The sequence below is a fragment of the Erpetoichthys calabaricus genome, chromosome 2 (genome assembly GCF_900747795.2).
Source record: "Erpetoichthys calabaricus chromosome 2, fErpCal1.3, whole genome shotgun sequence".
Lineage (NCBI taxonomy): Eukaryota > Metazoa > Chordata > Cladistia > Polypteriformes > Polypteridae > Erpetoichthys > Erpetoichthys calabaricus.
Genome location: NC_041395.2, coordinates 207,791,926 through 207,805,010, shown reverse-complemented (window position 1 = coordinate 207,805,010; position 13,085 = coordinate 207,791,926). Strand labels below are relative to the sequence as shown.

Sequence of the window (13,085 nt, the reverse complement as noted above, 5' to 3'; positions counted from 1 at the left end):
TTCAGTAAAGAGATGAATGGGTGCTTTTTTGATAGGACCCAGGATTATACATAAAGTGGCCAACATTGCTACCTCTTTGCTCCAAAGTTCTGTGTTAATCTCACAACCTGAAAACTGTGTTTGCGGAGTTTGTATGCTCTACATTAGTCTGCTTGACATTTCTTTGTGCAGCACTGTGACTCTCAGTTGGACAAGCATTGTAACCCTTTACTGAAATAACAGGTTTGGAAAACGTATGCATTCTAAAGTTACTGACTGAACCTACAACTTAGTAAGTAGGTCAAATACAGTGGGGCAAAAAAGTATTTAGTCAGCCACCAATTGTGCAAGTCCTCCCACTTAAAAAGATGAGAGAGGCCTGTCATTTTCATCATAGGTATACCTCAACTATGAGAGACAAAATGAGAAAAAAAATCCAGAAAATCACATTGTCTGATTTTTAAAGAATTTATTTGCAAATTATGGTGGAAAAAAAGTATTTGGTCACCTACAAACAAGCAAGATTTCTGGCTCTCACAGACCTGTAACTTCTTCTGTAAGAGGCTCCTCTGTCCTCCACTTGTTACCTGTATTAATGGCACCTGTTTGAACTCGTTATCAATATAAAAGACACCTGTCCACAACCTCAAACAGTCACACTCCAAACTCCAGTATGGCCAAGACCAAAGAGCTGTCAAAGGACACCAGAAACAAAATTGTAGACCTGCACCAGGCTGGGAAGACTGAATCTGCAATAGGTAAGCAGCTTGGTGTGAAGAAATCAACTGTGGGAGCAATTATTAGAAAATGGAAGACATACAAGACCACTGATAATCTCCCTCGATCTGGGGCTCCACGCAAGATCTCACCCCGTGGGGTCAAAATGATCACAAGAACGGTGAGCAAAAATCCCAGAACCACACGGGGGGACCTAGTGAATGACCTGCAGAGAGCTGGGACCAAAGTAACAAAGGCTACCATCAGTAACACACTACGCCGCCAGGCACTCAAATCCTGCAGTGCCAGACGTGTCCCCCTGCTTAAGCCAGTACATGTTCAGGCCCGTCTGAAATTTGCTAGAGAGCATTTGGATGATCCAGAAGAGGACTGGGAGAATATCATATGGTCAGATGAAACCAAAATAGAACTTCGTGTTTGGAGGAGAAAGAATGCTGAGTTGCATCCAAAGAACACCATACCTACTGTAAAGCATGGGGGTGGAAACATCATGCTTTGGGGCTGTTTTTCTGCAAAGGGTCCAGGACGACTGATCTGTGTAAAGGAAAGAATGAATGGGGCCATGTATCGTCAGATTTTGAGTGAAAACCTCCTTCCATCAGCAAGGGCATTGAAGATGACACGTGGCTGGGTCTTTCAGCATGACAATGATCCCAAACACACCGCCCGGGTAATGAAGGAGTGGCTTCGTAAGAAGCATTTCAAGGTCCTGGAGTGGCCTAGCCAGTCTCCAGATCTCAACCCTATAAAAAATCTTTGGAGGGAGTTGAAAGTCCGTGTTGCACAGCGACAGCCCCAAAACATCACTGCTCTAGAGGAGATCTGCATGGAGGAATGGGCCAAAATACCAGCAACAGTGTGTGAAAACCTTGTGAAGACTTACAGAAAACATTTGATCTCTGTCATTGCCAACAAAGGGTATATAACAAAGTATTGAGATGAACTTTTGTTATTGACCAAATACTTTTTTCCACCATAATTTGCAAATAAATTCTTTAAAAATCAGACAATGTGATTTTCTGGATTTTTTTTCTCATTTTGTCTCTCATAGTTGAGGTATACCTATGATGAAAATTACAGGCCTCTCTCATCTTTTTAAGTGGGAGAACTTGTACAATTGGTAGCTGACTAAATACTTTTTTGCCCCACTGTATAAACTGTGTATGTTCTGATTTCCTTTGTTTAAATCTACACATTAGAATATTATTAATACAGTACTGTAGTGTCAAAAGACCACTTACTGTATTAGTAATCATGCCACCAAGGGAACAAATATTTAGCGGAATCAAAAATGAACAAAAAAAGTATGGGGGGTACAGTGAAGTCCTACGGTGGGTTGGCACCCTGCCCGGGATTGGTTCCTGCCTTGTGCCCTGTGTTGGCTGGGATTGGCTCCAGCAGACCCTCATGACCCTGTGTTCGGATTCAGTGGGTTGGAAAATGGATGGATGGATGGGTACAGTGAATCGGTCATTAATTGACCAGATTGAATGGCCTTCCCATTAGTTCATTTCCTAGAAATTATCCCTCTCTTAAAGTATGTGGCTTCTCTACCTCAATTTCATCAAGCCTTTGACAGAAATTCAACAGCTGTCTGTGGTACTAGGAAATATAACCCTTTTTTGCCATAGCTCAGGGCACTTTCTACACCATGTTCAGAACTGCTCTTCAGAACTGCTACCTTCCTTCAGTAGCAGCAGTTTCACTATATGGAGATCAGTCTGCCAAGGTACTTGCTTTCCTGGTGAGGTTACTTGGTCAAATCCAGGTCTGAGGTCATAGTTCTTGGCCGGAAAAGGGTGGAGTGCCCTCTCTGGATTTGGGATGAGGTGCTGCAGAGGAATTTAAGTATCTCAGGGTCTTGTTCACAAGCGTGGGAAGCAGGAATTGGGAGATCAAACAGAGGTTTGGGGAAGTGTGTTCTATCATATAGATGTTGCACTGGTCAGTCATGGTGAGGACAGAGCTGAGCCAAAATGCAAAGCTCTCAACTTACTGGATGATCTACATCTCTGTCCTCACCTAAATGTCACAAATTGTGGGTAGTGACCAAAAGAAGTAGATTGCAGATACAAACATCAGAAATGAGCTTCCTTTATAGGTTTTTCTTGGCTCAGCTTTAGAAAGAGGATGAGGAACACAGACATTCAGGAGTGGAGCAGCTCAAAGAGCTGCTACTCCTCTGCATCGAAAGGAGCAACTTGAGGTGGTTTGGGATTCTGATTAGGGTACCTCCTGGAAACCTCACTCTGGAGGAATCTCGGACATGTTCAACCAAGAAGAGGCTTCGAAGCAGACCCGGACATGCTGGAGAGATTATATCTCCCAGCTTGCCTGGGACCATCTTGGTATCTTCCTGGAGGAGTTGGAGGAGGTGGGTTGAAAAGGGACATCTGGGCATCTTTGCTCAGACTGCTGCTCCTGCAAACAAAACCCGATTAAGCAGCAGAGAATGGATGGATGGATGGATAGATGAATGAATGGATGACCTTGTAAGTCCTCACTTAAAGAAGCAGGTGTCCATAAAATACTTGAATGTTTTTGTTGTTATCAGGAAATTAATAGTCCTCTGCAATGTATGACTGCTATCCTCTAGGGTTCTAAAGGGAAAACTGGTGACTTCCTCTCTGTTTTCTGTGACATGTTCTATGCTTTGACGTTTATGAAGAATGCAATTCAACGACACCCATTTACAATGGTGGCCCTTGTTTACTTTCACTGGCTAGTGGAGAAATTCTCCAAATTAGAAGGTAGGTCTCTCTGTCTCTCCTTTCTTAAAGGCTCTTATTGATCCCTTCTCCTATCCTTATTGTTCCGGGTAGCCTCTTCTGAGCCACATAAATCCTGGCTTAGCATGAAAAGACAGTTGGAGAAAGTTTCTGGTGTTGATATGCCTACAATTTCAATAAATAACTATACTTTTTCAATTATACAAATTGCAATAATTCTATTTCTGTGTGGCTGATTTAGTCCAAATGTGTCACTGTGTCATTTGAATATGTCTAAAATGCTAAATGGCCGTTACTCATTTTTAAACATTTCCATGTTTTTCATCCTTTGTTATCCAGAGTCTAGAGTCACAAAACAAATCCTGTACTTTGCGAACAACACAGGTAAGGCGACTCAGTGAAGGAGACTGCAGGACACAAAATGGGACACAACAAGCAGAAAGCGGTGACATGCTTCTGACTGAGTCACAGGAGAGCACTTCAGAGTCATCCTCTTTCTCCTCAACACCAACTGCTGCTGGCAACCAAAAGCAAGGTGACCCTGAGTATGCAGTGGTAAAGAAGGTATTAAGAAAAACCAAATCTCTCAACCTGCCAGATATTAGAATCCAGGCACCAGCTGTGGACATGGATAGTTTCATCAACAGTCATGAAGACAGCCAGAGCAGGGAGGTGGAGGTAACAGAAAAAATGTTTAATTCATTATATGCCAACCATTATATGCTAACATTCTGTGAACAAAAGGATGGCTTTTTCCTCATTATAGACCATCTATTCTTGAGGAATTCACTCAGGGAGTCACTCTCAAACACAGCCATTCATCCTCCCTGTGACAGCAGTACTGGGATACAAACTCAGGTCACTGGAATCTGCTTTATCACAACAGCAGAATTCACTGCTTGTAATTTCAGTGACCTGTGTTCTTTCCCCACTGCCACCATCTCAGGGAGGACATATGGCTGAGAAAGAGGGACAAATCACTCAGTGATTTTCTTACCAGAGACATTAGGTAATCCCACATACATTAAATTAGGCAATATACTGTAAGTAAACAATTCAGATGCTGGCTTCCATTCATAGATTATAAGCATTTAGAGCTGTAGTTACCTTAACCACAGCCTCAGGATATGAAAGAGATCACTAATATGGCAAATATGAAAAAACTGGAGGGATGTTCCTCTTCCACTTTTCACTCATAGGAGGTGGCTGCCAGTTGTTATGATGACTTCTGTCAGCTGAAGGTTCAACCTGCCTCTTGTGACTCAGAAAAGGTTTCTCATTGTTCATCGTTTAGCTGTAGGCCCTCATACAGTTGCCACTAAGTAGTGTTCATTTCAGCACTTTTCATACAGCAGCACAAATGAAATCAAGTTGGCCAAAACAAATAATCACTCACAGTGCATTCAAGAGACAGTGTGGTCAATAGATTTCAGTTGCTCTTTCAGGTTCATCCTTGAACTCCCGGCTCTGATTGTGCACTACAATGTGATACCCTTCGGCTGTTCAAAACACATAAAAAGCGTGTGCCACCTTCTAATAAATAATCTCATTTAGTGACTTACACTCCTGCTTGATTCTGTTTACATACAGTAATTATGTAATGAGACATACCATTTTTGAAAAAGACAATCCTCTTTCCTCTTTATTATTGATGCTCTATCACTCGTCACCAGTGGCTTTGCTGTCCTACTCTCCACATACCCTATTAATGTATATCCATATCTATCTATCTATCTACAAAGCATTTCCAAGAATTACACTGCTTTTATTTCCAATCTGATCTGTTTTAGAGTTAGTTTGTCTAATTGCAAAACACAACCACAGATCATTCTAGAATTGTAAGTCAAAAAGTTTTCTTAATGCTTTAACACAATGGACACATGAACAAGTCCATCATATCTTCTCTCACATTACTTTTCAACACACTTGCATTACATCTACAGTATTTTTCAATAACTTTTCAAAAAATGCTTGCAGAGTAAAGTAAACATCACCTCTATTGTTCAAAAATATTTCAGGAAGAGAAGAGAGAACATAAAGAATACAAAATAATAATAATGCAGTCACCCCAGGACCTACATACATGAGCTGTTGACCCCAGTCTATTGGGTGGTTGGCTTGCTCACTTACCCACTGTAGTAGCACCTAAAACATCTTGTATTGACCTGTGAATTTTTCTCCTTAAAATAAAATAAATCATCTGGGAGTCTTAGCAGTCTGTCACTTCTCACTTGAATCTGTTGTTTTGTCTGGCACTGGGCACTGGATTTAAAAAAAGAAAAGTTTGTGTCTTCTGTAAGAAAATTGATGCTAGGTGGCACTATTGCCCACTGAGAAGTATTTTTAATTTTCTTCTTTAAAGTGCCCCAAAGCACCTCCACCACCATAAACAATAACTATAATAATTTCACAATACTAAATACAATAAATTTCCTCCCAATAATTTTAAGCCCTTTGATTTTCAATTTCCAGTTATTTCTAACAATAATTTATTGAGCTTATTGTTGTGCTCTTAACACCTCCAAAGAACATTTACTTTGGTTGCATATTATTTACTCAATACAGAGGTTTGCTGACATAAACAAATGAGTGATGAAACAGGAGATGCAGTGTATGCAGGGCGGTCCAGATCTAACTATGCAACTTTTAATGTAATGCAATGCAATAATTGCATAGTTAGATCTGGACCACCCTATAGAGGCTTTACATACGATTAGAAGAGATAACTAAGGCTACCAAAATGGCTATCAGAAAACAGCATTCACTCTAAGGTTGATTTCCTCAGCTAAAGTGGTTCATCAGGCTTTCTTAAAATGAATTAAAATCTGATTGGGTCATTTTTTCTGATTTTAGTTACCTGGCTTTATACCTCTACCTCCCAATCAACCACTTCTCAGCAATGGCCTTGCTGATTCAGCTTTAACTCCCGCTACTCTTAATCCACCATCAGCAACCACAAATGCAAGTGATGTATCCAGTGGTTACGCTCGTGTCAACAAGAAGAGGCCTGCAGCTGCACAAGCCGAACCCAGTAGCTCAGTGGAAGAGAAATACTCTGAACTGATGGCCCTCCACACATATGAGGACCCCTTTCTTCTCACAGGACGCCATGACATCCCACGACAGATTTACTCAGAGCCAGATGACCCCATAGAGTTTTATGCTGTAGGAAGAAATTTGAGACCAGACACATCAGGTATTTAATTTTTTTCTGTGTCCAGTCTTGACTACAAAAGTGTGGATTCTTCCAAATACTTTATCAACCCTGACAAGCATCATCAAAGTTATGCATGTTCATGATTCCCAGAGGGTGACAATGGTGAATGTTGCCTCCTCCCTCTACTAATGAACTCAATTCAGTTTCTAGTCCTTTGAGCACTTCGGCTTAATCCTGCTTCACTAATCCCCATTGTTCCATCAATCATCTAATCCATTTTACTCTAATATTAGCTACTGTCACCTACCATGGACTGGTGCCCCTTCACAGCTGATTCCAGTACTGCTAGGACTGGAGCCAGGTCATTTAGACACTGTAATGAAAAAGTGGCTTCAGAAGTTGATGGCTAACCTTGGGAGCTCTTCTTTAGCGCATCACTTCTACTGCATGTCTTTCTAGCTATTCAAAGCCTGCTTTTAACTTTAACGTGTTTTTCAAGTAACCGACAGTTTTGCCTTATTGAGGAATTTATTAGTTAATATACTCCTTTCATAAGATTTTTTTCCAAACCTGTCTTGCTAAGTGCTGTCTGAGGTTAGCCAGACCTTGCAGTGACAAGATAAGAAATTTAAAGAAATGAAGCGGGCTATTTTAAGTTAATGGGTACAATAAATTACCTCAGCATCACAGTCAATCATTTTCATAAGCTATTGGGGGTCTTGATGTCAATAAAATAATGTGTTAGCTTATTCAGATTTCAGGGAGAACATGCAGATTTTCCACAGGCAGTCACTGGGGCCTCTGCAGCTGTGAGCAGCTCCATGCCACCCACCTACAAATAATAAGCAATCAGAAAAAAAAATTAACTTTTTTTTCAATTCTTTTGTACTTCAGTTGCCTTGCAGAATCATAACATTTATTCTGAAGTACACAGGATGCAGATTGGAAATCCACCTGTAGACCCCTTACAGAATGATATCATTGGAGATGTACAACATACTAGTAGAGTGGAGAATCTGTCTTCATCATCTTCATCATCAACTTTACTGTCAGCTCCTAATCCGTCAGTGCGACCCCAAGAGAGCTCATCAGCTCATGGACTAATGCCACAGGTAAAAATGACTACACATCTATACACTGATAAAAAGTCCTAAATAAGGAACAGGCAAAATGCTTAAGCCACCCAAGAAAGTTAGTTTTAAAGCCAGTTATCAGTAAAGTAAGTGCTTGTTTGCATATTAGAATAAACTCAAATAAACATTGACACAATAAAAAGTAACAAGTAGTGATGTTACGTAAGACGTCAAAGCTTCGAAAAGTGCTTCGAGTAGTGAAACATTCAATGAAGACTGTTTCTGCGTGTGTGCGGTTTTGGATGTTGGACGTAATCACGTGTGACGACCGTCGTTGCGTCACATGACTGGTTGGAGGCGAGGCCTGCTATTGGACACGGGGAGGGGGAGGCAGAGCTCAGGTGGGCTCGAGAACGGAGCTAAGAGGAGCCTGATTCTTATTTCATGGTTAGTTGTGGGCGAGTCGGACTTAGCTGCCTGGCCTACTTGCCGATGTGGGTACTTTATTTGATCTGAGAAAAGCATTTCTTCATTTTCGTCTCAAAAAAATCGGTTCAGAAAATGTTGCATAAGGTCCAGAATCTGCACATGAAACAGCCTTTGCTCCTGCGTCAATTGGGTTATTAAATATTTTTTTCGAGGCACGTTTATGAACTAGTTTCTTTCAGCTGTCTTCTACTGAAATGTACATGTACTGTTAACTTGTCACTGAGGTTCATGGGCTTTGAACCAAGATAACTTATAACTAATGTTAGGTTATGGTGCGTTGATGCACAGTTTTCTGTATGTGAAGGTTTGGACTGTAATGCATGAACTTTTTAAAGATGCATTTCCACAGTATTTCCTTATTAATGTGGCAGTGGCCATGGTTAAGAAACCATACACTTTCTTCCGACTAACGTAAAGGCATTGGGCTGATTGTATTTCATCCGCGGATTGTATTTCATCCGCGCCCCCTGTGCCCCGTCCGTCCCCGCCGCATCTCGCGACACGCTGCAAACAAATGAATGATGAGTGTACCCCGCCCAGGCTCAAGTCCGGGCAAAACTCATTTTGAGCCCAAAACGGGGTGGACGGACTTCGGCTCTCGCTGTCTATAGCGAGTAGTCAGTATTATTAGACTGCGATGGCCTTCTCACATGCATTTGATAATTTATCAGTAAAGTGAGTGTGTTTACATTCATATTGTTATTATAAATACATGCTGCTAATTATAGGCCGGACCTACAAGGATTTTCATTTATTTATAATTTGGACAATGTTCAATTTCAAGGTCTGGTGAGAGGTGACAAATCAGTGCGTTTACATGCACACACATAATTGGGTGAAAGAGAAAACAATTCGATTGAAACAGAAACTTGGTTTCTTAAAAATCTTTACACGCACGAGTAACCTTCCCCTGTTCTCCTTTGTTAAAGCAAAAAAAAAAAAATGAGTTAAACAACATCACGTCTGCCGTGAATCAGAAAACACTTATGAAGAGCCTGTGATGATTTTGTTCAGTTTTACAAATATGTTTAGTCAAACGGACGCTTTATTTATAAGGCTGTTACCTGATTGGCCCACAACACACTCTTCCGCATAGCTGTGCGTTTGAGACCCTGCAAAGAACACAATAAGCGAACTTCTTGCCTTATTTCCAGTGCTGCTGTGATAATAATTACTTCGATAAGATATGCGTTAGGCTACTTATTACTCTCAACTCGAGTTTGTGTTGCGGAGTTTAGCAATGTACAGTGCGTTCAGCTCATCAGTATAATTTTAGCATTGAGGCAAATTATTTTAGTCAGGAGAAGGGATAATGCGAACATTTGCCTAGTAAAATGTAGTATGTTGTGCATGTTTCTATACCTGGCAGCTGAAATAGTATTTTAAGAAATTACACGCGCAGACTACAAAATCCTTAACTGTAACCCGCTTTTGGTTTACATGGCCACATAATCGGGTTACTCGAGAAGAAATCTACCTCTGTTAACCCGGTTTCTCAATTTACAGTGCAATTTAGAAGCCAGGTTTCTATGAATAATCGGTATAGTTATGACCTCATAGGAACTGCGGACAGCAATTACACTCTTGCGGATTAATCGGGTTATTGCGGCGCATGTAAACGCGCCATTTGAGTGAGCTTATAGTATTTTTGTCCGTTCTACATGCTGCCAAGAGATGGCGGAGTGCTTATATGAAACATCAAGAAATAAGCACTTTCTCGAACCATGTCACCAGGTTTGCTGTTTCATGAAGTTTAAACGTCACTAGTAAGAAGAATTTCTTGAATTTTGCAAAAACTTATTGAGCTCTAGTGAGGTGCCTAAAACATCACAGCTTTGGTTCCCAAACCACTCCATAAGGCCCCCCTACCATTTTATGTATTTGTTAAAGTCTGCCAAAAGCACACCTCAGTCAAATAAATAAGGTAGCAAGTTGTGAAACAAAGCATATTATTTATGTAGTTTTAATAACATACAGGCGTATCGGACGGTAACCATAAATACTGTGTTGGTTTTTGGAGAGATTTGGAAATGGCCAGGGGCCAGCAGGTGGGGCTATGCTCATTGGTCATTAAATAATGTGTACCCCTTGTCTATTTCAGCTTCCACCACGGGGTATTCAGACAGAGATGAATCTTCATTTTCGACCGCTACTCCCTCATCCTTGGCGTACTGAAGCAAGGCCTCAGCAGACAGAAGATTCTATATATGAACAAATCAGAGACAGACCGCCCAGACCTCCGCTACCACCTCTTAATAAGAGGCCTTGACCAGTCTCGGCCCTGCTGGACAACATCACATCCACTGGAAATCAATGACTTTGTGTGCATCACTTTCATAGATGGCAGTTTAAAAAGGAAGAAGCACTTTTAATTCATCAGAATCTGTTATGCATTGCTAAGTGTGAGAAATGATTATTAAGTGTTGTTGATAACTGCAAACTGCTGTGTGTGTGCCAAAATCTGAAGTCAGCCTATCAAACAGAGATGGAGGTCAGGACTGAACCACTGTATGCTGCTGGTAACGTGAAAGGACTTAAAAGACACAAGCCAGTCCGGCAGAGTAACAGCAAATAGGCAGTTCTCAGTGTTTGGGTTTGACTTATATTAATTGCCTATGCTGTATGTAGATGCAAAATCGTATTAATAGATATGTTCATATTAATCTCATATCAATATTGACATCTTAATTGAGGTTTGCACTAATATTATTTTAAAAGTGCTATAAGAGGTATCACAATACTTTACTTTTCAACTCTGTGAACATTAAACTATGAATTAAGTGTGTATTACTAACTAGCTTCAGTGGCCTCTTTATCATTAACACAAATAGCCTTCTTATCCAACAGCGAATCATGTGGCCATATGGTCAAAACGTTTAGTTGTCGCTGGACTAAACTTTAAAATAGACAAGACGTGAGACTGTTGGTGTCAGAATTGGTGGTCACAGAATCTCAAAAAGAGCTTCCCTCCTAGTAAACACCAAATTATGTGTGAAAGAAAGAAAAAGAAAAAAAACTGGTGGTGGGCAGTTCAATGGGCAAAAACACAGGTCAAAAGAGAATAACCTGACTCATTGGAAGCTAAAGTAAAGGCCACAAATGCTCATATAACAGCTCTTTACGGTGGTGGTGTGCAGAAGGCCATAATCCTCGGTGCTCTTGACATAACACGCTGTATCAGCTTCTGTGCAGCTATGATACCAGACACACAAAGAATGGATTAAAATACTCTGAGTAGTGCACTGAGACTAACAATGCTAAAGCAGCTATGGCATTTGGAATAGTTTGGTCAATCCGTGCACCATTATATGGTTACAGAATGATTACAATCAAATGAATTAATTTTGTAAATGATATGTAATTAATTTTGGTGTATTTGATAAAACCCTTGTCACACATGCAATTTTGAAAAAAAAAAAAAGGGAGACTACACAAACAGTAGCACTGCTCTGACCCTAGGTGCCACCAGTTTGCAAAACTGAGCAGAAAAGCACATACACAATGGGGAAGGCTGCCAGGAGAATGTGCATGGCTTTACGGGAAGTTTATTTTTTATACATCGCAATTGAGCTTGGGAACAGGCATACACAACATTTTTGTGCGTACGCACTGTTTATATATGAGGCCCCAGGTGTTGAACTTTCAAACTGATGGGCTAGAGTAGCACAAAATCATTATGAGCTCAAACCGTTTTGGGTAAAAACATTAAAATGAGCACATACTGGGCAAATTGCCAAACCAAAACTAGAAATATGTCACATAGTCTGAAAAAGAGTCAGAATTTGGTGTAAACAGCATGAATCCACAGATTCACCCTGCTTTGCATTAACAGTCCACACACTTGATTGCAGTATAAAGAAATGTGGAGAATAATTCAAACATCTCAAACCGAACAGGACTATGGCTCCAGTTTACTCCTGTAGTATGCACAGCTGCCAGATCCTAATTAAAAACACCACCTTTATGAGGAGGTGGAACAGGAAGTTTGTAGCATGAATGGTCAAAAAAAAAAAATTCACGCTATCAAGCATGAAGCAAAACTCAAGAACCACTTCCAGGTCCTTGTTGAATCCGTAACCCATGGACTTCAGGCTATTCTCAAAGTTAAAAGGGATCCTACTCAATACTAAACAGGTATGCGTAATAACCTGTCAGAAAGGTGTAATCTAAACTACAACACAGTTGTAGCCCTTTCACTTGTTCCTTTTGACTTTCTTCAGCAAACTCACTGGCAGCACTGAGCAAACCCAACATACTGCAGCAGTGGCAGATTTGCAGTTCGGCATCACTCTCACTGTATTTTTACTCCACCCGAATATTTTTAGAGGAATTTTTATAAAAAGTACCAACGGTTTGACATTTTGTTGACTACTTCATATAAATTACTTCATACCAGACTACTTCCAAAGTGAACGATAAAGTTATCGGTGCCTGTTATACACCACAGTGTTCATTCATTCATTATTCAGAGGCTCACTTTTTAGATAAATAACCTGACCAAGAATGATGTCAAAAAGCTTACAGATCTGAGCCAGTACTCCAAAAAGCCCCAATTTACTCCAGCCTCCTCCTCACCCAGTTCTACGTTACTGCTATTGTCTGCATTTGATTGTGGTCATTGATTATACTATATAAACATATGCAGCACTTGAGACTACATGAGAAGCATATTCTATAAAAAGCTGTTTACAGTATCCTACAGCCCTCCACTTTGAGTTCTACAGTGTACTCCTTCACCAAGTCTCAGTGTTCCTCATATAAACACTGCAATTCCTACACTACAAATGACCTTCAATGCATCTCATTTTGTTCCAATGATTCAAGCATGTTAAAGATGGAATTTGAATTACAGCAGACATTCTCATTTAATAGCTATGACACTTGATTTTTGTCCTCCTAACATTTTATACTTGCCTTTTT

At 40.4% G+C, this 13,085-nt stretch overlaps 1 protein-coding gene across 3 annotated transcripts in view; it reads left to right on the top strand.

The window, feature by feature from the left end:
* Positions 1-10,617, top strand: part of si:ch73-109i22.2 (uncharacterized) — a 50,736-nt gene extending 40,119 nt beyond the window's left edge. For 2 of the 3 annotated variants that reach the window (XM_028795068.2, XM_028795066.2), the window contains 4 exons: positions 3,786-4,124; positions 6,300-6,642; positions 7,498-7,715; positions 10,267-10,617. In XM_028795068.2, the coding sequence (XP_028650901.1) occupies positions 3,786-4,124; positions 6,300-6,642; positions 7,498-7,715; positions 10,267-10,434 (1,068 nt within the window). In that variant the 3' untranslated portion in view covers positions 10,435-10,617. The remainder of the gene's footprint in view (positions 1-3,785; positions 4,125-6,299; positions 6,643-7,497; positions 7,716-10,266) is intronic. The other variant, XM_028795067.2, reaches the window with a different exon arrangement.
* The last annotated feature ends 2,468 nt before the right edge of the window (positions 10,618-13,085 follow it).